This window comes from Daucus carota, chromosome 9 (assembly GCF_001625215.2).
Source record: "Daucus carota subsp. sativus chromosome 9, DH1 v3.0, whole genome shotgun sequence".
Lineage (NCBI taxonomy): Eukaryota > Viridiplantae > Streptophyta > Magnoliopsida > Apiales > Apiaceae > Daucus > Daucus carota.
Genome location: NC_030389.2, coordinates 42657704 through 42678427, shown reverse-complemented (window position 1 = coordinate 42678427; position 20724 = coordinate 42657704). Strand labels below are relative to the sequence as shown.

General features: G+C 36.4%; 5 protein-coding genes and 1 pseudogene across 6 annotated transcripts; 2 read left to right on the top strand and 4 right to left on the bottom strand.

The window, feature by feature from the left end:
* Nucleotides 1–1317: 1317 nt before the first annotated feature.
* LOC108200967 (UDP-glycosyltransferase 83A1-like) lies at nucleotides 1318–3182 on the bottom strand (annotated as a pseudogene).
* A 2579-nt stretch (nucleotides 3183–5761) lies between these two features.
* LOC108202835 (UDP-glycosyltransferase 83A1-like) lies at nucleotides 5762–7613 on the bottom strand. The gene is made up of 2 exons (XM_017371398.2): nucleotides 7023–7613; nucleotides 5762–6945 (listed from the first exon to the last, which is right to left on the bottom strand). The coding sequence occupies exons 1-2, from the start codon at nucleotides 7504–7506 to the stop codon at nucleotides 6068–6070; spliced, it is 1362 nt and encodes a 453-aa protein (XP_017226887.1). The 5' UTR covers nucleotides 7507–7613; the 3' UTR covers nucleotides 5762–6067.
* Nucleotides 7614–8474: 861 nt separating this feature from the next.
* On the bottom strand, nucleotides 8475–9114 carry LOC108202837 (histone H3.2). Its single transcript, XM_017371399.2, has one exon. The coding sequence runs from the start codon at nucleotides 9032–9034 to the stop codon at nucleotides 8624–8626; it is 411 nt and encodes a 136-aa protein (XP_017226888.1). The 5' UTR covers nucleotides 9035–9114; the 3' UTR covers nucleotides 8475–8623.
* A 1472-nt stretch (nucleotides 9115–10586) lies between these two features.
* On the top strand, nucleotides 10587–15369 carry LOC108202834 (protein NRT1/ PTR FAMILY 1.2). Its single transcript, XM_017371397.2, has 4 exons — nucleotides 10587–10816; nucleotides 11080–11297; nucleotides 13453–14003; nucleotides 14233–15369. The coding sequence occupies exons 1-4, from the start codon at nucleotides 10729–10731 to the stop codon at nucleotides 15095–15097; spliced, it is 1722 nt and encodes a 573-aa protein (XP_017226886.1). The 5' UTR covers nucleotides 10587–10728; the 3' UTR covers nucleotides 15098–15369.
* A 1181-nt stretch (nucleotides 15370–16550) lies between these two features.
* Nucleotides 16551–17323, top strand: LOC108200377 (uncharacterized). Its single transcript, XM_017368501.2, has one exon. It carries the CDS (start codon nucleotides 16623–16625, stop codon nucleotides 17229–17231), a length of 609 nt encoding a protein of 202 aa, XP_017223990.1. The 5' UTR covers nucleotides 16551–16622; the 3' UTR covers nucleotides 17232–17323.
* A 326-nt stretch (nucleotides 17324–17649) lies between these two features.
* On the bottom strand, nucleotides 17650–20344 carry LOC108200376 (UDP-glycosyltransferase 83A1-like). 2 transcript variants are annotated; one of them, XR_010287858.1, is made up of 3 exons: nucleotides 19743–20344; nucleotides 18284–19414; nucleotides 17650–17924 (listed from the first exon to the last, which is right to left on the bottom strand). XR_010287858.1 is itself a non-coding variant. In XM_017368500.2 (2 exons), exons 1-2 carry the CDS (start codon nucleotides 20218–20220, stop codon nucleotides 18531–18533), a joined length of 1362 nt encoding a protein of 453 aa, XP_017223989.1. In that variant the 5' UTR covers nucleotides 20221–20344; the 3' UTR covers nucleotides 18212–18530. The 2 variants fall into 2 exon arrangements, 1 of the variants encoding a protein (XP_017223989.1); XM_017368500.2 differs by lacking the exon at nucleotides 17650–17924 and having other exon boundaries at nucleotides 18212–19414.
* Nucleotides 20345–20724: the final 380 nt, after the last annotated feature.

The following is a 20724-nucleotide window of genomic DNA, read 5'->3' as shown; positions in this document are numbered from 1 at the left end:
ATTAGGGGCTGGATTAATCATGTTTAGTGCTTTCGACAGCGTGCGTGTTCATGCCCCTATAACCTACGTATCCTATATTTGTATTGGGGATCGTGCGCTTGTACCGAACTAAGTTACTTGAGATTCTTTTATAATCCGTAATATCGAAATAATTCAATCGAATTCAATCGTACTAAAATCGGGGTTTACGACGATAATAACTAACCGAAACGAGTCGAGTCAAGAATTTGTTCATTAAATATGAATTCCTATTCTTATTTAATAAGTCGAGTTTGATCGTTAAATTTATCTAACATTTTTTGTTATTTGTACTCGAATTTGTTAAGAATTGAGACGAGTTTGTATTTTTCTTGAAAATCTACGAATGTTTAGATATGTTATAATAATGCTATAAAAATATTAAAAACTAAAAAATATATTTAATGTGAAATTTTAACAATCAACTGGTGAAACAACTATTATTTCGAACATGTCTGGTCCCAAATTGATATTTTATTTTATTTTAAAATATTTTTTGATGATTCAACATACGAATGTTAAAATTTAATTTATTTTAATATTATTTTAAGATTTTTTAAAGAGATAAATATATTTAATATAAATTAGTGAAATTTTTACATCATCCCATTCCAGTCTTGGCAAAATTGTGTATAGAAAATTTGTACAATGACATGTTAATTGATACGATGGATTTTAATTGAGATTGTACATAGGTCCATTTCAATTAAAAATCACCATATATCATTATATACACAAGTATTTTTCAAATTCCAGTCCTTCAGAGATCGAAATCAGATTATGAGCTCTTCCACATTATTTCCCTCCAAATTTGCATTCACGCTCGCTCGTGAATCTGTATCCACAAATGTAACCTTCACAGTTCACACATGGTTGACTGATTATTTATTTACTCCAATTATGTGGGTACATTTTGCCCAACTACGTAGAATAATAGACCAAACTATTTCTTCGTAGCATATTATTGAAATCTGTATATTAGTCTGCTCAACTTATGTCATCTGGAATTAATATATGAAAATTGGTATAACTGTTACCAGCTTGATGAACTTTTATATCACATTAAATAAATGATACTAGTCATTTTTCTTCGAGGTCTCTGCGATCACATTTTTAGAAATATTCGATCTGGGATTGTCAAAATTCATCAAAATCATTCCACTAGCTTAACTAAAACACAACAAAATTATGATCTCATCAATCTTGCATATCAAACTCATAAATTTTATGAAAGAGTTTAAGCAGAACATTACCAGTACATAAATGGAGTTTATCATTATTACTGCTTGCATAAAAGTGCAAGCATGAACATTGGCGGAGCCAGGATCAAATGTATAAAGGGACACCATAACCCTAATCACATAGTTCAGCTGGGGGCACCTGTTAATAATACATGTGGGACCCACAAAAATATAGCTGTTTTTTTGAAAGTTGGAGGGGCACGAGCCCCCAGGTGCCCTAATGTGGCACCGCCACTGAGCATGAATAAATGAGATCAGTTTGTAAGCACAGCCTTACATAGCTACTTATCAACCTCTCGTTAAATAAACTCATTACTTGATCCATTATCAAGTAACTATAATATTCATTCAACGGTCTTCTATATTATTCGTTACTTGATTCAATGGAATGGATCAAGTAACGAAGTGATACCAGTAAAGTATCCTTCGTTACTTGATCCATTGAATGAAGTTGCTCATATTTTTGTTGGAGCTTCCGCTCTCTTGAGCGTCAGTCATCACCATTTCTTGATGGATCAAGCCCCTCTGTTTGAAAATCTTGTCATTTAACAACTTTTCCGCCTTATTCTTGATTTCTCCTCTAGTGATGATCCCGGTTTCATCTTTATCAAGGGCCAGCCCAACCTTCCATACATCACAAATGTAGGTCTGATTAATGAACTGATCGCCAAAGTAAGGCCAGCACAGGAAAGGCACGCCATTGCTTACGCCTTCCATTGTAGAGTTCCAACCACAATGACTTAAGAAACAGCCGATTGCAGGATGATTAAGTACGGCCTGTTGAGGAGCCCAGCTCACAATGCACCCACGCTGGCCTATTCGGGCCTTCAACTGTTCCAGTAACATGTCAGGCTTCTTGTCAATTGTATCAGACCGGACAACCCACAAGAACGGCCTGTTGAGAGACTCAAGTCCTAGAGCCAGTTCTTGGAACTGTTTTTCGTCAAAAATTGTGAAGCTACCAAATGCCACATATATAACTGATTGGGCTGGCTGTTGGTCTAGCCATGCCAGACAGCTCGCGTCAGCTGGCCAGAAGTAGCCTGATGATCCAAGTCGGTTGCCTGACAGAAGCGGGCCTATTGGCAATGAATCTGGGAATAAGCACAAAGCGGCAGGCTCTAGCTCATAGGATGTGTTGCAAATGATCCAGTCCGCAAGCTTCACAGTAATATTAGTGTGTTTTATAAGTTTGAACATAATTTTCGTTGTGTTGGAGTCACCCAGGCAGGTCCATGCAAATTGTTTCGGGTTCATGACAGGCATGTTTTCGGTTAAAGTATACATTTCGTTTCTCAAGATTGTTCCTGTAATGAAAAAATTAAAAGAATCAGCAAAATACCCAACTGTTGAAAAAAAAAAGTAAAATCAGCTAGTTCTTACCATCGTTGTTGTCTACAACTCCATCCTGAATCAGTTTTGGGATGCTAAATATCAAGGCCCTCACTGCTGCTGAGGCAGGCCAGAATGCAGCTCTTTTAATCTTCAACCTCTCAGCAACTTCCAGTGCCCATCCCAAGCTTTCATCGGCAATAATGCATGTACTTTCATTGACATCGTTCTGGTTAATATATTTGACAAGTTGCTCAAGCTCTCCGGGCATGACTCGTAAGATGCTTTCTGTTAGCTTGCCAATGTCATTCCTATCTTCCCAGGGTTCCATTCCATCAGGAATGGAAACCAAATTTATGAGCTCTTTACATTATTTTCCTCTGAAAATGCATTCACAACGTGGTTGTGAATGAACTCTGTATTTACAAATGTAATCTTGACACCATGGTCGACTAATTTTAAGGAGAGCTCCATTAGGGGAAGTACATGTCCTTGATATGGGTATGGTATAGCTAGAACATGAGGATTCCCCATTTTCACCCGAATTACAATCTTTTATATTCTTCTCGTTTATTCTGAGTACCTATATAATTTAGCTCAACTAAGATTTTGAACCAAATTTATAACCAAAATCTAAATGCTGTGCCTAAACTCAGAAAGGAGCTCAATTACAAATTTATTCCAAGTATGTGGATTAGTGGATTTAGTGCAGTTGACAAGTGAAGGGAACCAAGTAGATGTAAAATGTGCACTCACATTTTATACCAGATTGTCGATTTCCCTGTTTCTCTGAAAGATACTTCTAGCTGTGCTTAATTTAAGTCACATGGAATCAACAAATAGTATTATAAATGGGTACTAGCTTCCAGAACTTTTGAACTACCACAGATCCTTGATAAGATTTTTCTCTGAAATATCTGGAGTTCACAACTTCAAAAAAATTCGATGGAATCGTCAAATTTCATCGAACTCATTCCAGTACTTGCTTAATACAAAACAAACCAACTTAAAATCTGGCAATAGTCTTGCAAATAAAACATTAATATTATGAAGGGATTAAAGAACTTGGATTTTAAGACAATAGATATTCACCTGTTGTTTACAGATTAACTTTATCTCGAACATGCCCCGGCAATACGGATGGTTTATCCCACAGCCAGATACTAGCTGAGAAACCGCGCGTTGCGGCGGTCTATAAAAATTATATTAATGATTCAATATTAATATTTGTAGAATAAAATAATTTTGTGATTGTCTATAAAATGTATATTAATATTTCAAAATTAATATTTGTAGGATAAAATAAATTTTATATTATAAAAATCTTGATGTAATACCAATACTAATATATAAAATTGCAAAATTGGACTATAATTCATGATGAAAAAATGAAAATAAATATATACACTGAATTAACAATTTAAAGCACGACCAATCTTAATTTTATTTGTGTTTTTTTTAAAGTAATCATGTTCTTACATTGTCACCTTCCTCCAATTTTTTTGGATTGATTGTGCACAGAACATCTAACTTAAATCCGTGAGATAGCGGTCTATAACTACCCTTACTTGTAAAAAGTTTATTTTTTAATACTGTATAAACAACCTTCACTTAAAAGTTGCTTGAACGGAGCAAATAGATTATGCATGAATAATTTTTTCCTGTATACAAAGTAAATCATATAAAAATTAACAATAACAAACATGTCCGATGAACAAAACAAATATTATAAATGAATAACCAACAAACATACATCACTAATAGTTAATTTATTGATATCATCCATCAATATCATGTCAATACTATATTCTTTTCTCGTATTTGGATTTGTCGACTCCCACATAGCGGTTTATAACTACCTTTGCTTGTAACAATCTTTATTTTTTTATTACTATATAAACAGCCTTCATTTATCGTTGTAGAAGAACAGCACCACCGAGTTAGAAATCGAGCCAGAGAACTAACAAAATCAGATTAAAACTTTCAAGGTACTATATTCCATAAATAATCTGAAACAAAATTAGATTCTGAAACTTGCTTCTAATATACCTGAAACTAAAAAAGATAGTTCTAATTTTTGATATTTTTCATCCAAAAATTCCAGAAAATTAGAAAAATAGAACGGAGCGATGTGAGAGGCGCCACCTACACGCCTCTCGCTTCTCCTTTATATAAGTATATTGATGATTGGAGAGTAAGAGATCAATCTGAAGACAAGATAAAGGTTTCGTGAGACAGTCTGCAAATTGATTTCCGATAGAAACATGAACAAGTTGTGAGTAACACTTTTGAACTTGCTCTAATAAAGTAGAACGCGATAGGTTCTTTATTTAGGAATGAAAAAATGGTTTTGCATTATGCTGTGGCACTGCGACTATCACAATAACTGAGCACCCATCCGATTCATCTCAAAGTACAAAGGTTTTAGTAGCAAAGGCTAAATATTCAGCTTTTGAACAAGTAAGCAAAGAACAAAATAAATAACGCATTAGATGTTTGTGAGCATTCCAATATTCATAACTAACTTTACACTCTTGCCACGAATTCTCCTGGCAAGCTAAATATACTTAAACATTATTTTAACTCTTTTAGCATGAATCACGCATGAATTAGTATCCTGAAAAAAAAACAACCAAAAACATACGCTTCAAGCCTTCAACAGGCTTCTGAAGCACCGCAAGAACAGAGCTCTGAATCCTTAAGTTAGTACTAAAATCCTGAGCAATTTCTTTTAGATGAAAGCTTTCAAATCAAAAGCTCCATACTCTTCTGGTACTTTCCTAGTTCTTCAGATATTTAGATATTCAATACAACAGAAATGACATGTATCTGTTTATGTGTGTGTACGGTTTCAATTAATCATCATCTCTAATAAAACCTTAACTATTTGCCATGACAAACTGTGCGACAAATGAACTCATTCCAACACAACAAAAATGTATACTTGAACAACAAAAATATAAAACACACTAATATAACATTTAAAATACAGTGAAGAGCGATTACTAGTTTCCAGAACTTTGAAATTGCATCAAATCCCTGATAAGATTTTCCTCTGAGGTATCTGGAGTTCACAACTTCAGAAAAATCAGAAATTGTCAAATTTCATCGAACTCATACCAGTACTGCTTCATGCAAAACAACCCAACTTAAAATCTCGTACCAGTCTTGCAAATCAAACACATGGATATTAAAAAGAGATTAAATAACTTGTATTTGATATACTTTACCACAAATATTTACTTATCATTATTACTACTTGGATAAAAGTGCAAGCATGAATAAATGAGATCACTTTGTAAGCACGGCCTTACATAGCTACTCATCAATCTGGTCTCCTATATCACTCGTTACTTGATCCATTATCAAGTAACTATTATTTCCATTTGATGGTCTTCTATATCACTTGTTACTTGATTCAATGGATTCAATGGAATGGATCAATTAACGAAGTGATACTAGTAGGCTATCCTTTGTTACTTGATCCATTGAATGAAGTTGCTCAAATTTTTGTTGGAGCATCCGCTCTCTTGAGCGCCAGTTATGACCATTTCTTGATGGATCAAGGCCCTCTGTTTGAAATTCTTGTCATTTAACAACTTTTCCGCCTTATTCTTGATTTCTCCTCTAGTGATGATCCCACTTTCATCTTTATCAAGGGCCAGCCCAACCTTCCATATATCACAAATGTAGGTCTGATTGATGAACTGATCGCCAAAGTAAGGCCAGCACAGGAAAGGCACGCCATTGCTCACACCTTCCATCGTAGAGTTCCAACCACAATGACTTAAGAAACAGGCGACTGCAGGATGATTAAGCACGGCCTGTTGAGGAGCCCAGCTCACAATGCACCCACGCTGGCCTATTCGTGCCTTCATTTTTTCCAGTAACATGTCAGGCTTCTTGTCAATCGTATCAGACCGGATAACCCACAAGAAAGGCCTGTTGAGAGACTCAAGTCCTAGAGCCAGTTCTTGGAACTGTTTTTCGTCAAAAATTGTGAAACTACCAAATGCGACATATATAACTGATTGGACTGGCTGTTGGTCTAGCCATGCCAGACAGCTCACGTCAGATGGCCAGAAGTAGCCTGATGATCCAAGTCGGTCACCTGACAGAAGCGGGCCTATTGGCAATATATCTGGGAATAAGCCCAAAGCGGCAGGCTCTAGCTCATAGGATGTGTTGCAAATGATCCAGTCCACAAGCTTCACAGTTATATTAGTGTGTTTTATAAGTTTGAACATAATTTTCGTTGTGTTGGAGTCACCCAGGCAGGTCCATACAAATTGTTTCGGGTTCATGACAGGCATTTTTTCAGTTAAAGTATACATTTCGTTTCTCAAGATTGTTCCTGTGATGAAAAAATTAAAAGAATCAGCAAAATACCCAACTGTTGAAAATATAAAATTAAAATCAGCTAGTTCTTACCATCGTTGTTGTCTACAACTCCATCCTGAATCAGTTTTGGGATGCTAAATTTCAAGGCCATCACTGCTGCTGAGGCAGGCCAGAAAGCAGCTCTTTTAATCTTCAACCTCTCAGCAACTTCCAGTGCCCATCCCAAGCTTTCATCGGCAATAATGCACGTAATTTCATTGACATCTTTCTGGTTAATATCTTTAACAAGTTGCTCAAGCTCTCCGGGCATGACTCGTAGGATGCTTTCTGATAGCTTGCCAATGTCATTCCTATCTTCCCAGGGTTCCATTCCATCAGGAATGGAAACCAAATTTATAAGCTCTTTTACATTATTTTCCTCTGAAAATGCATTCATAATGCGGTTGTGAATGAACTCTGTATTTACAAATGTAATCTTGACACCATGGTCGATTAATTTTAAGGAAAGTTGCATTAGGGGGAGTACATGACCTTGATATGGATATGGTATAGCTAGAACATGTGGATTTCCCATTTCCCCAGAATTACAATCTCCTATATTCTTCTCGCTTGTTATTTCAGTACTTGTATTCTTCAACTCAACGAAAATTTTGAACCAAATTTATAACTGAGATCTGAATGCTCTGCGAAAATGAGGAAAGTAGCTCAATTGTAAATTTTTTCCAAGTATGTGGATTAGTGCAGTTGACAAGTGACGAAAACTAAGTTGATGTAATATGCATTCTCACAATTTACACATTTTATACCTGATTGATATTTTCTGACAACCCCGTTCCTCCATAGGACTGAGCTTTCGTCGTCCACTTCCAAAATAGATTGTTTTCCTACTACCTCACGACATTGGCATACAAAGCTTGATATATGTATATGAAATCGCTCAACTTACAGGCATGGAATCAACATGAATAGTGATATAAATGTGCACTAGCTTCCAGAACTTTCAAATTACATCAAATCCCTGATAAGATTTTTCTGTGAGGTATCCGGAGTTCACAACTTCAGAAAAATCAGAAATTGTCAAATTCCATCAAACTCATACCAGTACTGCTTAATGCAAAACAATCCAACTTAAAATCTCGTACCAGACTTTCAAATCAAACACATGAATATTATAAAGAGATTAAAGAACTTGTATTTTGATATACTTTACCACAAAAGTTCACTTATCAGGATATGTGTTCACTGACTAAGATGTCTAAGTCCTTGCTTACCACTAAACATTGTTCTAAAAGTCAATAACTAATCACGATTAATCCATGTTCTGTAACTCACAAAACTAATTAAATCTCCAATTATTCAACTAATCTCCAATTAATCCTTAATTCATGTCTCCTCCAATTAAGTCTAATTCCAACTTTTTACAATAGTACTAGTAGCTAACATTATGAACACAAGAGATTCTTTATTTTGCAATGAAAAACTGGATCTGCATAGGCTCTGTCACAATAACCTCAACTTATTAGTCAAATAGATCATAGCACATTACTAAATAATCATATTTCATTTCACCATTTAAACTCGAACAAGGTATACATAAAACACAACCAACAACCCGGAAACACAAAACACATTTCAAACCACCTATTAAAGAACAATCCATATCTAACATCCATCTTAATTGAACAAACAAACTAAGCCCTCTCACCACGGATCCTCCTCGCAAGCTGAATATCCTTAGGCATAATCGTCACCCTCTTGGCATGAATAGCGCACAAATTAGTATCCTCAAATAACCCAACCAAATAAGCCTCGGCAGCCTCCTGAAGCGCCGCCACAGCGCTGCTCTGGAACCTCAAATCCGTCTTGAAATCCTGAGCTATTTCACGCACCAGCCTCTGGAACGGGAGCTTCCGGATCAGCAGCTCCGTGCTCTTCTGGTACTTCCTGATTTCTCGCAGCGCGACGGTTCCGGGCCTGAATCTGTGCGGCTTCTTCACTCCTCCGGTCGCCGGTGCCGATTTTCTCGCCGCTTTTGTCGCCAGCTGCTTACGTGGCGCCTTGCCGCCGGTCGATTTTCTCGCGGTTTGCTTCGTGCGAGCCATTCGATAAAATTGGGGAGAAATTAGGGTTTGGTAATGTGTGTGTTTTGTGTGTGTGATTGTGATGAGATGAATGAGGGTTTGAGTGGGTATTTATATTTGAAATTTGGGGGTTTTGAAAGGCGGGAGATTTGAATTTTTTAATTTGGTTTTGGTGGGGTGATTATGAGCCGTTGGATTGGAGGGGAATGGATGGTTTGGATTGTGAGTTGTTGGGAATGATGGTGTGATCCGTGGGTTGCTGTATTGACCAATGAGATTGGATGTTTTGGGTTGTTTGATGTCTGAATAGTAAGTGCTACCGTTGGATTTCTGCTTATTTCAACGGTTGGATTCTTGGATCTCACGTTGGTGTTTTTTTTAGTTTTAGACTTTTAGTTGGGCGTTGAGTTTTTACCTGTAGGTTTTGAGTGTTCTTGAATCTTGGTTAAGAGCATCTCCAATGGTGAAAATCTTGAACTAAAATTATCTAGGTGGCGCTTATTTGGCATCTATGTGTCACTTTTAAAGATTATGTAAAAAAATTGGAACTCCAACCCTCTCCCCCTTTGGCAAAAAATATAGCCAACTATGTTTGGTTGGCTATATTTGTCGATCCAACAAAGCTTTTAGGTATAAATTTACATAAGGATGAATATAAATAATTCCATTGGAGTAATTATTGGAACCCTCAGCAAAAAATTTACATATTCAATATAGTCAATGGAAATAGCCAACTATTATACATGTTACCCTTGGAGTTGCTCTAAACTCAACTCACAGAGTTACATGGACGTAGTGAATTGAGGGATGCAGTGAATTGAGAATTGAGGGATGCAGTGAATTGAGAGATGTATTGAATTGAGATTTTAAAATATTTTTTTGCATTCATGAAATTTGAGAGTATTCAATTGAGATTGTTTAAAATCCATCAAAATCTAGACGTATTCGATTGAGATTTTAAATTATACCACAAAATATGGTGGTTATTAATTGAGATTTTAAATTATGTTTTAAAATCCTATTGTATTTAATTGATATTGTTTAAAATCCAATAAAATCTGATGGTATTCAAATACTGATAGATTTTTTTTGAATTTTATGAAATGATGGATTTTATGACATTTCTCAATGTATTTAAAGTCTTTTGAAATCCCATCAAAATCCATGAGATTCTGAGGAATTGTGTTTAAATCCTAAAGAAAATGAATTATCCTCAATTATTTTACTTATCTATAGTAAATTAAAATTATACGATAAGCTTTACCTCTCATTTTTATGATATTATACAACTTCAAAAGGATTATAAGTATCATCTAAATTTTGAATTATATTTTTAATATATTTAAACATATAATTTAGATTAAATTGGACTTGAAACTAATTTCAAATTTCCCCACGGAATCAGTGTCACAAAAAAAGAATGAAAAAATATCCGTAACTGTCCCGCAAGAAAACAGCAGCAATTCAGTCGACTAGAAGTGAGCTGTCGGGACGATATTACACAACTCACGCCACGTGTAAAGAGCAGATGATCTCGGCAGGCGAAGTCAGTGTTTTCACACGTTCGCAACTCCCGCTTTGGCAGCAACAAAAACGATAAGTGTTTGATAATTGTGATTCTCGCTCTCTCTTCTCTCTATCTTCTTGTGCTTTGGACTTAAAATCTTTACACACCTACATATATCTCTACATAAACACTCTTAAATCTTCATGCTATGGAGGAAGCCCACAAAATGAACAAGGAGCCTCTGTTGGAGCCCGCCAATCCCAAGGGTGGTTTCAGAACTCTCCCATTCATTATAGGTATGTATGCTTTCGAGATCTCGAAGACCACGTATGTTCTGAAAAATATCGTAAAATTTGTTATTATACAAAATATGTTATGCTTGTGGTATATGATTTCGAGGTCTCCGATGAAAAAGCGGTTATTATATATGTAGTTATGTACTATGAAATATTGCAAAATTTTACATATGATTTCTGAGGTTTTCGATGAGATAGCGGTTTCCAGATAACTTTTCCGGTTTTTTTGATATTGATGTTGAATTTGATGTTGTGGTGATCAGCAAATGAGGCGTTTGAAAGAGTGGCGAGTTTCGGGTTATTACCGAACATGATAAAGTATTTGATGAATGAGTATCATATGAGTATGGTTGCGGGGACTAATCTCATTAGTATCTGGTCGGCTGCCACGAATTTCTTGCCGGTTGTTGGGGCTTTTATTGCTGATTCTTTTGCCGGCCGCTACCCGGTCATCGGAGTTGGATCACTCATAAGTCTCGTGGTAGGTAACACTTTCCGTCTTTGAGATATTGACTCTTTTTATTTTCATGCTCGATAAATTTGTGAAATTCTACTGTCCCCTAGAGGTTCTCTGTAGTATTACTCGAATTAAGCCTCAGATACATAGATGAACATGTTTATTGAAGTATTATGTGTGGTTTTCATTCGAGAATTTAATACTTAGATAAGATGCCTCTGGAGGAAATGGACATGGTGCTTCGATCGGTCAGCCTTTGTGCTCTTTAGTATTATAGTCCCTTATAGGTTTGCCAATGAATTTATTGTTTATTACAGCATAGGTTAAAACAAACATATCCTGCCAAAGCTGCGTCATGACAATTTTTTAATACACGAGTGTGTTTTCCCCTTGAACTACCGTAATAATTGTTTATTTGAACAGCAATTATTTTGGAGCATCTACAAGTGGCGTCATATTTAGCTATTTAAAGCTAAATTTTGATGAGTTATTATAAAAAAACTCCGAAATTTTCGTAGTGACTCCTTAAATCAAAGGGAGCCTCCCTTCAATCCTTATTTACAAGGAACCATTAAATCTAAAATTAGTAAGGTGTCAATTTTGCTAGAAATTTTATTACATTTTCTTCACTTGCTAGTTAAATATATTTTCTATGACTTTAGCCACAATCAGATTGGATGTTAGTTTTCATCACTGGACCCCAAATTCAGCATCTTTCTATTTCCTTAACCCACATCTCTACTTCATCCAGTTAACTTTACTTGTTATCATCACTAATCAACTACTCAGCAACTTTGTAGAATTCTTTCATCATCAGAGTGTTGCTTGTGAGCATTTTGGCCGAGAGATTCTAGCGGCAGAACCAAAATTTTTAGAGATGATCAGTTTTAATTGAATAAATTGGTTCTGATACAGAAATGTCTTAAAATTCTTAATACACAAATATATGGTCGAATACCAAAACTAACCGCTGAACCGCAAGAAAAGCAATCTTACCCTGTGAGCTACATAATAATCTATCATCGTCGAGATATAAATTAATTCATTTTGCAGAATATTTTTATCATCCCGGGTACAGTGAATTCTTATACAAAATATTAAGATGCTGAATAACACAGACGGAAAACCAACTACTCTGCTTAGTGAGAATGACTTGGGTTAAGCTTCAAATCCTTACTTAAAGTGTGAAAAGTTCAAATTTTTTTCATATAAAGATTAAATTATACTATTATAAACGTAAAAAACAATTCATGATTTGTGAAGTATGGAGTAATGTTCTCCACCTTCAATGCTGTCTCACCATAACCAGTGATGCTTCCCTGCCATTTCAAGCCTGACCGACCCACTTTCAAACCCTAAATATCACTGTTATCTAAACATCCATATTTATATTTTCCAGCCAGGCGTGTACTTTAAAATATTAGTTCTCATTTGTCCTGTGAACATATAGAGCATGTGGATATATGTTGGTACCCCCCCCCCCCCCCCCCCCCCCCCAAAAAAAAAAAAAGAAAAAAAAGGTGCCATTTAATATTGAGGTTTGATATGACCAAAAAATCAGAACTAAACTGATTTTTCTAAGTGTCATCCTTCATATCTTTACATCTGGCTGCCAAGTTCCAACCTAGGCATTATGGAGTGCAAAATGGACTCGCTTCATCATCAAAGCATTACATTCGCATCTGTAGGGATTGGAAAAGGACTGCCGATAATATTTTATATTTAAATATTGCAATATGCATGAGTTTCATTTCTGTATCAGCAAGTTTGTAGCGTTTGTTACGAGTTGCAGAACCAAATGTCCAAGTACCATTGCTGATTCTAGGTGTCACTGTTTCAGTGATCCGTTGACATTGCATTTTCTTCAAACTTTGTGGTGTGAATCGTTATTGTTAGATTTTGTTATTTTATCCTAAAGTTTGAGTTTTATTTTCTGTTGGGGCTGACATATGTAGGACAGAGGACTGATATGTTAAATTGTCTTTTCGTCACATATGCCATCTTGTTGGCCTACCTCGACCTCCCACAGAAAAAAACATTTTATGTTCTATCTTGATCATCACAGACAATTCTTTGCATAATTATAATTTTCCACAAATATTCATGTGATAGAAAAAAATATGCACTTCTTAATATTAATATCAATTGTAATTTGAGCAACTACATTTTCTTTGTTTAGGGAATGGCACTGTTTTGGTCAACATCGATGATTCCTCAGGCAAGGCCTCCACCATGCATTGATTCTAGTATCAGCTGCAGCTCCCCTACAGCTGTGCAAGTTTATGTATTATGTTTGTCTTTAGGACTCATGTCAATTGGTGCTGGGGGCATCAGATCATCTTCCTTGGCATTTGGTGTCGATCAACTATCTGGGCAAGACAACCATAAAAGTGAGTCTGCCCTAAAGAAATACTATGCATGGTACTATGCAAGTATAGTGCTTGGTGTTATTATAGCTTTATCTTGCGTTACATATATTCAAGATCACTTGGGGTGGAAAATTGGTTTCGCAGTTCCTGTTGTACTCATGTTTGTATCAGCACTTTCATTCTTTTTGGCAACTCCCTTTTACATCAAGTTACAGAACAAAACAAGCCTGCTTACTGATTTCCTTCAAGTGATCGTTGCATCCTTTCGGAACAGACATCTAACAGTATCACCGGACAGCACAACGACGGAGTATCACAACAAGAAGGGGTCTGAAATGGTTGTGCCAAGTAATAAACTGAGGTATCATTCTATTATCATAGTTTGAGTCCATGCCTTCAATTAATTATTATTCGATGAGAAATGTGAATTTAAATATAATACATGTATATGTGCCCTTTATGTAAGCTACATATGCAGTCTGGTTTATTAACAAATGTTGGAATACCTAATTATATTCGAGAGTAAGATTTATTTTTTAAGAAAAGAAAACAAAATAAATTTTCACTTATTAGATTTGTCGGCATTACAGGTTTCTGAATAAAGCTTGCATTATCAGTGATCCTCAGCAATATATGAGTGATGATGAAAGAATTGCAGACTCGTGGAGTCTTTGCACAGTTCATCAAGTAGAGGAGTTAAAAGCAGTGCTGAAGGTGATCCCATTGTGGTCAACAGGAGTGATGATGTCTGTGACCATAAGTCAACCTTCTTTTCCTGTACTTCAAGCCGGATCCATGGATAGACATGTTACATCAGGGTTTGAAATTCCAGCAGGTTCTTTTAGTGTGTTTGCAGTTATTTCTGTTGTACTATGGGTTGCTCTATACGAGAGCTTCATACTCCCCTTAGCATCAGTAATAATGAAAAAACCTGTCCGTCTGACCACAAAACAAAGAATGGGTGCCGGAATCTTCGTGTCTTTCCTGTCTGTAGCAGTGACAGCAGTCATAGAAAATATTCGGAGACGTATTGCAATTAAGCAAGGACTAATTGATGACCCAACGGCCATAGTAAATATGTCAGCAATGTGGCTGATAATTCCAAACTGCCTCATTGGCATTGCAGAGGTTTTTAATGCAATAGGTCAAATTGAGTTCTACTTGTCCGAGTTTCCAAGAAGCATGTCCAGCATAGCGTCAACTCTGCAAGGTCTCGGGACTTGTGCTGGTAACTTGTTGGCAACCGCGATATTTAATTTTGTTGATCGTGTTTCTTCAGGTGAAGGGAAGCAGAGTTGGGTTTCAAGCAATATCAATAGAGGTCACTACGATTACTACTATGGTGTGCTTGCCGGTTTGTCTCTACTTAATCTTCTTTATTTTCTGTTGTGTAGTTGGGCTTATGGTCCTTATGAAGTCGACAGAATTGAGGTTCTGGATGAAGGGGTGGGCTAGTTGTTTGTCATATGTCAAGTATATATCCAAATTATAGCTATACACATTTCGTCTCTCGCGGCACTTATGTTAAAAAGTTTACCTCTATATATCAATGAACAGAAAGGTAGCACGACGGCACACTAATATTTGTGCATAGAAACCTCTGTAGCTTTATCGTACATGCAGATGTCGTAATGTCGCGCTTGCGCCTATAAAACCTTAAGAGAAGATTTGTTCAAAAAATGTGTAACATGCTTCTACCTTGCAGTATCATACATATACTTGTTATCTGTAGTAGAGTAGCAGTAAAACTTTTCCTGCCAGTTTAGAGCCCTCTATTGTCATCTCTAGTAGTATATATGTGCTGGTGCTTTTTAACTTCCAGTTGTAAGACTTCAGATTTAATAATAATCCGGACACAAGCTAAAGCTTGATAGCTGATGCTGAACGCTATAGCCATGTAAATGTATGTCAAGATATGATATGTTTTTTTAAGAGCAGTACAGTTGATAGCAGGACTGAAATTGCTACTCCGGAGTTCATTTCTTTACATGTTTTTTCACGACACACACTTTAAAGCTCTGATTAAATATAGTTTCATAACTTATTTTCGAAAATTGTCATAACTTATTTTTAAAACTATAAAAATCACCGATTTCTCCATTTACTGGACTGATAATTCGGGATGTTTCCGATTGAAAATAAGTTGGAAAAAATATATCCGGTTCAAGTCAATATATCAGAAATTGTTGGACGTGACGAACACATTTGGATTGGTAATTTTTCATCTCACACATTCGGATTATTATTTGTAGTTAGTTTTCATCTTAAAACACATTTGGATTATTATTTCCGGTCATTTTTCAATTTAAATGTCAAGTCAAGCCGATATTAAACCGAAATAATAAAATAAACGAAAACGAGGTTGAAAGATATATTTTTAATCGGTGAAGCGAAAATATAAGCAGATAGCCAACTATAATATACTCCCTCCGTCCCCCTCAATTGTTTACATTGGAGGGGGACACAGAGACCAAGACAATATATAAAAAATGATGAAAAGCGAGTAAAGTGGTGGGAACTATCAATATCTAATAATAGATTTGAGATAGTGGAGGAAAGTAGCGAGTGTAATAGTAGTTTTTATTGTTAAATACTACTCTATGAGATAGTAGGGGAAGATAGTGGGTGTAATGATGAGAAAAACTTACTATTTATAGTTCGTAAAAAAATGAGAGTGACATCTCAAAATAGTAACTGTAAAGAAATGAGAGGGACATAGGGAGTAACAAACAGAGAACCGAAAATACATCGAATCGAAAAATATTAAACGAAACAAAATTCAGTCGATGATTCAATTCAATTCCAGCTGAAGTCCAAATTTAACCGAGATCGGCTTGGACCAAATAAGAATCTGCAAGCCCATGCCTGAGCCCATACACAAAGAAAACTTCACAGATAAGGCTTTGATACATCAAACACCACCACTCATTCACTCTATTTATCTCCTCACACCCCTCAAACTCAAGAATCTCGACGAGAAATGAAGACCCTCCCTCTAAAATCTCATTTCCTCAACTTCTCAAACCCCAACAATTCAACCAAACTCCACTTAAACCCCCCCTCTCTAGTCCCAACTCAAACCACTTCCAAGCTCAAAACCCACCAACCAAACCCCACAAAACATGCAAAAACCACCTTAGAACCCACCCAAAAGGCCACACATTTTGCACCAAAAAATCAAGAACTCTTAGATGGGCTATCAAGAAGCTTGGTAAAGGCCACACATTTTGCACCAAAAAATCAAGAACTCTTAGATGGGCTATCAAGAAACTTGGTCCTAGGAACTCTCTCAGTTGGAGTGGTGATGTTGCTGATGGGAATCGATGAGCACAGCAGAGCTCTTGCATGGGGTCCAGAGGGGCCTTTGCTTGAGGATTTCTGGGATAACATGAGGAGATATGGACTCTATGCACTCACTGTAAGTACAGGAGTTCTGTATGCTGTTTTTGAGCCTATTGTGCAGTTGTTAAAGAACCCGATTTCTGCGATTCTGATCATAGTTATCCTTGGTGGAGGTGTTTTCATTGTTTCTCAGGTAGTTTCTGCTATGATTGGTGTTAATGAGTTCAGTTATGAATACAGTTACTAGGGTTTATAAACTGGACTTGTTGTAATATGATTTTGTGAGAATGATATACATGTTGCAAGTGATGATAATTGATGAGCTTTTTTCTTGCATCAGATCTTGCTTTCTTTGTTTGCTGTGCTAGTACACTATAATTTTGGTTTTGCTCTGCTGGATTGTTTAATTGGCCTAAAGAATTTATAGATATTGGCACGAAAGGTCAGTTTATTCTTCGGTGATAGGAATATGTTAATATATGGACCGAGAAGAAAGGGATTACAGAATTCTCTGAAACTCCTGTAGAATTTCACTTGTTAGTTGTTACTCTTGAGTAACAAGTGATGTTATGCATTTCGGGCTCTTTTGCCAGTTAACTAGATATAGATGAACTAACTAAGCGAACTTCATTAGCTACTATAGGCATATGGCTGTTAAAAGGATCGGACATTGATAATCTTATAGCAAACATAACTAAAGAGTAGTTACATATGTAAAATACAATATCTTTATGCGATGTGAGATGTTATCTCCATACTTAGACTGTAATAAACGTTGATGTGAGATGTGAGATATTTAGGATTTTCTTTTTCGAATCTTGGGCTATGTCTCGCCACTGCTTCCAACAAGGTCAGTGCCCTGCCTCCTAGAAGTGTAAGAACGTTTTCCACAGTAGTTCGACGCAATAGAAGGCCTAAAGAGGCTGGATCACATAGATGCCTGTAATGAAAATGAGCAATCAGATCCATAGGCTATCTAAATCGTTACCACAATCATCTTTATACCCCGTCTTAGGTTGTGAAGCAGGAACATGGACCAAGTATAGTTTTGCTCAGTTTTTATATACATTGTGTCTCAGTTTCTTAGAAGGAATTAGTATATATTGAGAAGCAATACAGTCAGACAGACAGAGAAGCAAATAAAATTTACAGATTACAGCCAGATATCATCCCGAATTGACATGCATTTGTTAGTTGTTACCGCTAGCATGCAATATAACATGGATAGGATCTGAACTTATAAGTAACATAACTGAGTTCTGGAAATATTCTGGGTGATAACAAAGATAATACAAATACCCTGAAGACCTCTTTGTTAGCGTTATCTCCCTAGTTGTCCTTGTAGGATGTTGAGGGTAGCCTTGCGTGTGTGCAACTGCAATCTTCAGTAAGGAAGAGAAGAGAGTTTGTGATTATTTCTGCTTGTGGCGAAATGCAAGCATTAGCGCCATATAAGCTATTACATTTTAGTTTTTACCCAAATGCAAGTATGAGGCTACTAATATAGATCTAGAAACTTTTATTCATGGACATGGTATAATGTCCTTCAATACTTGATCCATTGAATGAAGTTGCTCATATTTTTGTTAGAGCATCCGCTCTCTTGAGCGCCGCTTATAACCATTTCTTGATAGATCAAAGCCCTCTGTTTGAAAGTCTTGTCATTCAACAACTTTTCCACCTTATTCTCGATTTCTCCTCTGGTGATGATCCCGGTTTCATCTTTATCAAGGGCAAGCCCAACCTTCCATACATCACAAATGTAGGTTTGGTTAAGAAACTGATCGGCAAAGTAAGGCCAGCTCAGGAACGGCACACCATTGCTTACACCTTCTATTGTAGAGTTCCAACCGCAATGACTCAAGAAACAACCTATCGCAGGATGATTCAAAACAGCCTGTTGAGGAGCCCAGCCCACTATTCTACCCCGCTGCCCTATTCGGACCTTAAATATTTTCAAAAAATCCTCAGACTTTCCGTCCATCATATCAGTCCGGACCACCCACAAGAATGGCCTGTTGGTATGCTCAAGTCCAGTAGCCAGTTCGTGGAACTGTTTTTGGTCGAAAATTGTGAAGCTACCAAATGCCACATATATGACTGATTGGTTTGGCTGCTGGTCTAGCCATGCCAGGCAGCTTGCATCAGCCCTCCAGAAGGAGCCTGATGATTTTCCAAGCCGGTTGTCTGCAAGAAAAGGGCCTATTGCCAGTATTTCTGGAAATAAGCTCAATGCAGCAGGCTCTAGCTCATAGGATGTGTTGGAAATAATCCTCTCAGCCAGCTTCACAGTTCTATTGGTTCCTTCAAAAATTCTGAACATGATTTTCGCTGCGTTGGAGTCACCAGCAGAGGTCCAAGCAAAGTCTTTAGAGTTCATGACCGGCATTGATGTGCTTAGAGTAAACATTTCACTTCTTAATACATTTCCTGCAATGAAAAACATAAGCGAATCAGCAATTCGTTCTGTTAGGGATAAAATACGATTCACCTTCTATGCAAATATCACACACAAACATAAATGACGTGGAAAATCAATGTCCCAACTTGTATTATTAATCAAAACCGTGATCAATAATACAATCAATCAAAAACTATGATACTCAAGTCTGCATCGAGCCAAACCTCAGTCTACTGAGGATAAATTTAAGCAAATAATCAGTGTCCTTGATTCTATAAATTATGATTGTATTTATCATGAATAATTAACTATACAGGTATATCAAAGAAGAAATAACATTAATTTACAGGTTCTTACCATCATTATCTACAAATCCATCTTGAATAAGTTTCGGGATGCTTAATTTCAAGGCCAACAGCGCAGCTGATGCAGGCCAGAAAGCAGCTCTTTTAATCTTGAATCTGTCAGCAAATTCCAGTGCCCATCCCATTGTTTCATCCGCAATAATGCAGGTAATTTTATCATCTGCGCGGTTAATATCTCTGACAAGTTGCTCAAGCTCTCCAGGCATGACTCGAAACATAGCTTGTGTCAACTTGGCTATATCATTCCTATCTTCCTCAGGATCCAGTCCATCCGGGACTGAAACCAAATTTATAAGCTCTTCCACATTGTCTTCCTCAGAGAATGCACTCACAACGCGCTTGTGAACAGCCTCGGTGTTCACAAATGTGACCTTGAAACCATGTTCAACTAGTTTTAGAGAAAGCTGCATTAGGGGAAGTACATGGCCTTGGAAGGGATATGGTATGGCTAGAATATGCGGCTTCTCCATATTTCAGTAAAATACGATCTTCGAGTTTTTTACTACTAGTACTTATACTGTTCAACTCAGATTTTAGCAGATTTAGAGCCTGTTTGTTTTAACAATAAGCTGGGGATTTAAAGCTGTTTCTAGCTTTAAGTTGAAAAATCTCTGTTTGTGTAACAAGCCGAAAGTCTGTATAAAGTCATGAATATGCAAGAAACTGACTTAAAGTTAGAAGTTAGTTTGAGGTACTTTTTTCGGTGACTTAATTTTTTGAACTATTTTTTGATAAAAAATTAATCACAAGTTATAAATTATCCATAAATCACTTTTTATAGATATTATTATATTTTAAATAACCCATAAATTATTAATAAGTCAAATTATCTAAATAGAAATTTTAAACTCTCAGCTTATCAAATAAGTTACGTTAAGTCATAAAGTCAGTTAAACGGATTCTTAGGCACAGGATGCCAACATATAAATGTTGTGCCAAGTTAAGTATTTAGGGTTTGTCTAGTGTGTGCCCAT

Excerpts from the sequence above, each read along its gene's own strand:
- LOC108202835 (XM_017371398.2), bottom strand. The coding sequence starts at position 7,506 with ATGGGAAATCCACATGTTCTAGCTATACCATATCCATATCAAGGTCAT. Across the intron at positions 6,946-7,022 it reads AGTTGTAGACAACAACGATG|GAACAATCTTGAGAAACGAA; the intron begins GTAAGAACTAGC and ends TTTTCATCACAG.
- LOC108202837 (XM_017371399.2), bottom strand. The coding sequence starts at position 9,034 with ATGGCTCGCACGAAGCAAACCGCGAGAAAATCGACCGGCGGCAAGGCG.
- LOC108202834 (XM_017371397.2), top strand. The coding sequence starts at position 10,729 with ATGGAGGAAGCCCACAAAATGAACAAGGAGCCTCTGTTGGAGCCCGCC. Across the intron at positions 10,817-11,079 it reads AACTCTCCCATTCATTATAG|CAAATGAGGCGTTTGAAAGA; the intron begins GTATGTATGCTT and ends TGTGGTGATCAG. Across the intron at positions 14,004-14,232 it reads GTGCCAAGTAATAAACTGAG|GTTTCTGAATAAAGCTTGCA; the intron begins GTATCATTCTAT and ends TCGGCATTACAG.
- LOC108200377 (XM_017368501.2), top strand. The coding sequence starts at position 16,623 with ATGAAGACCCTCCCTCTAAAATCTCATTTCCTCAACTTCTCAAACCCC.
- LOC108200376 (XM_017368500.2), bottom strand. The coding sequence starts at position 20,220 with ATGGAGAAGCCGCATATTCTAGCCATACCATATCCCTTCCAAGGCCAT. Across the intron at positions 19,415-19,742 it reads TGGATTTGTAGATAATGATG|GAAATGTATTAAGAAGTGAA; the intron begins GTAAGAACCTGT and ends TTTTCATTGCAG.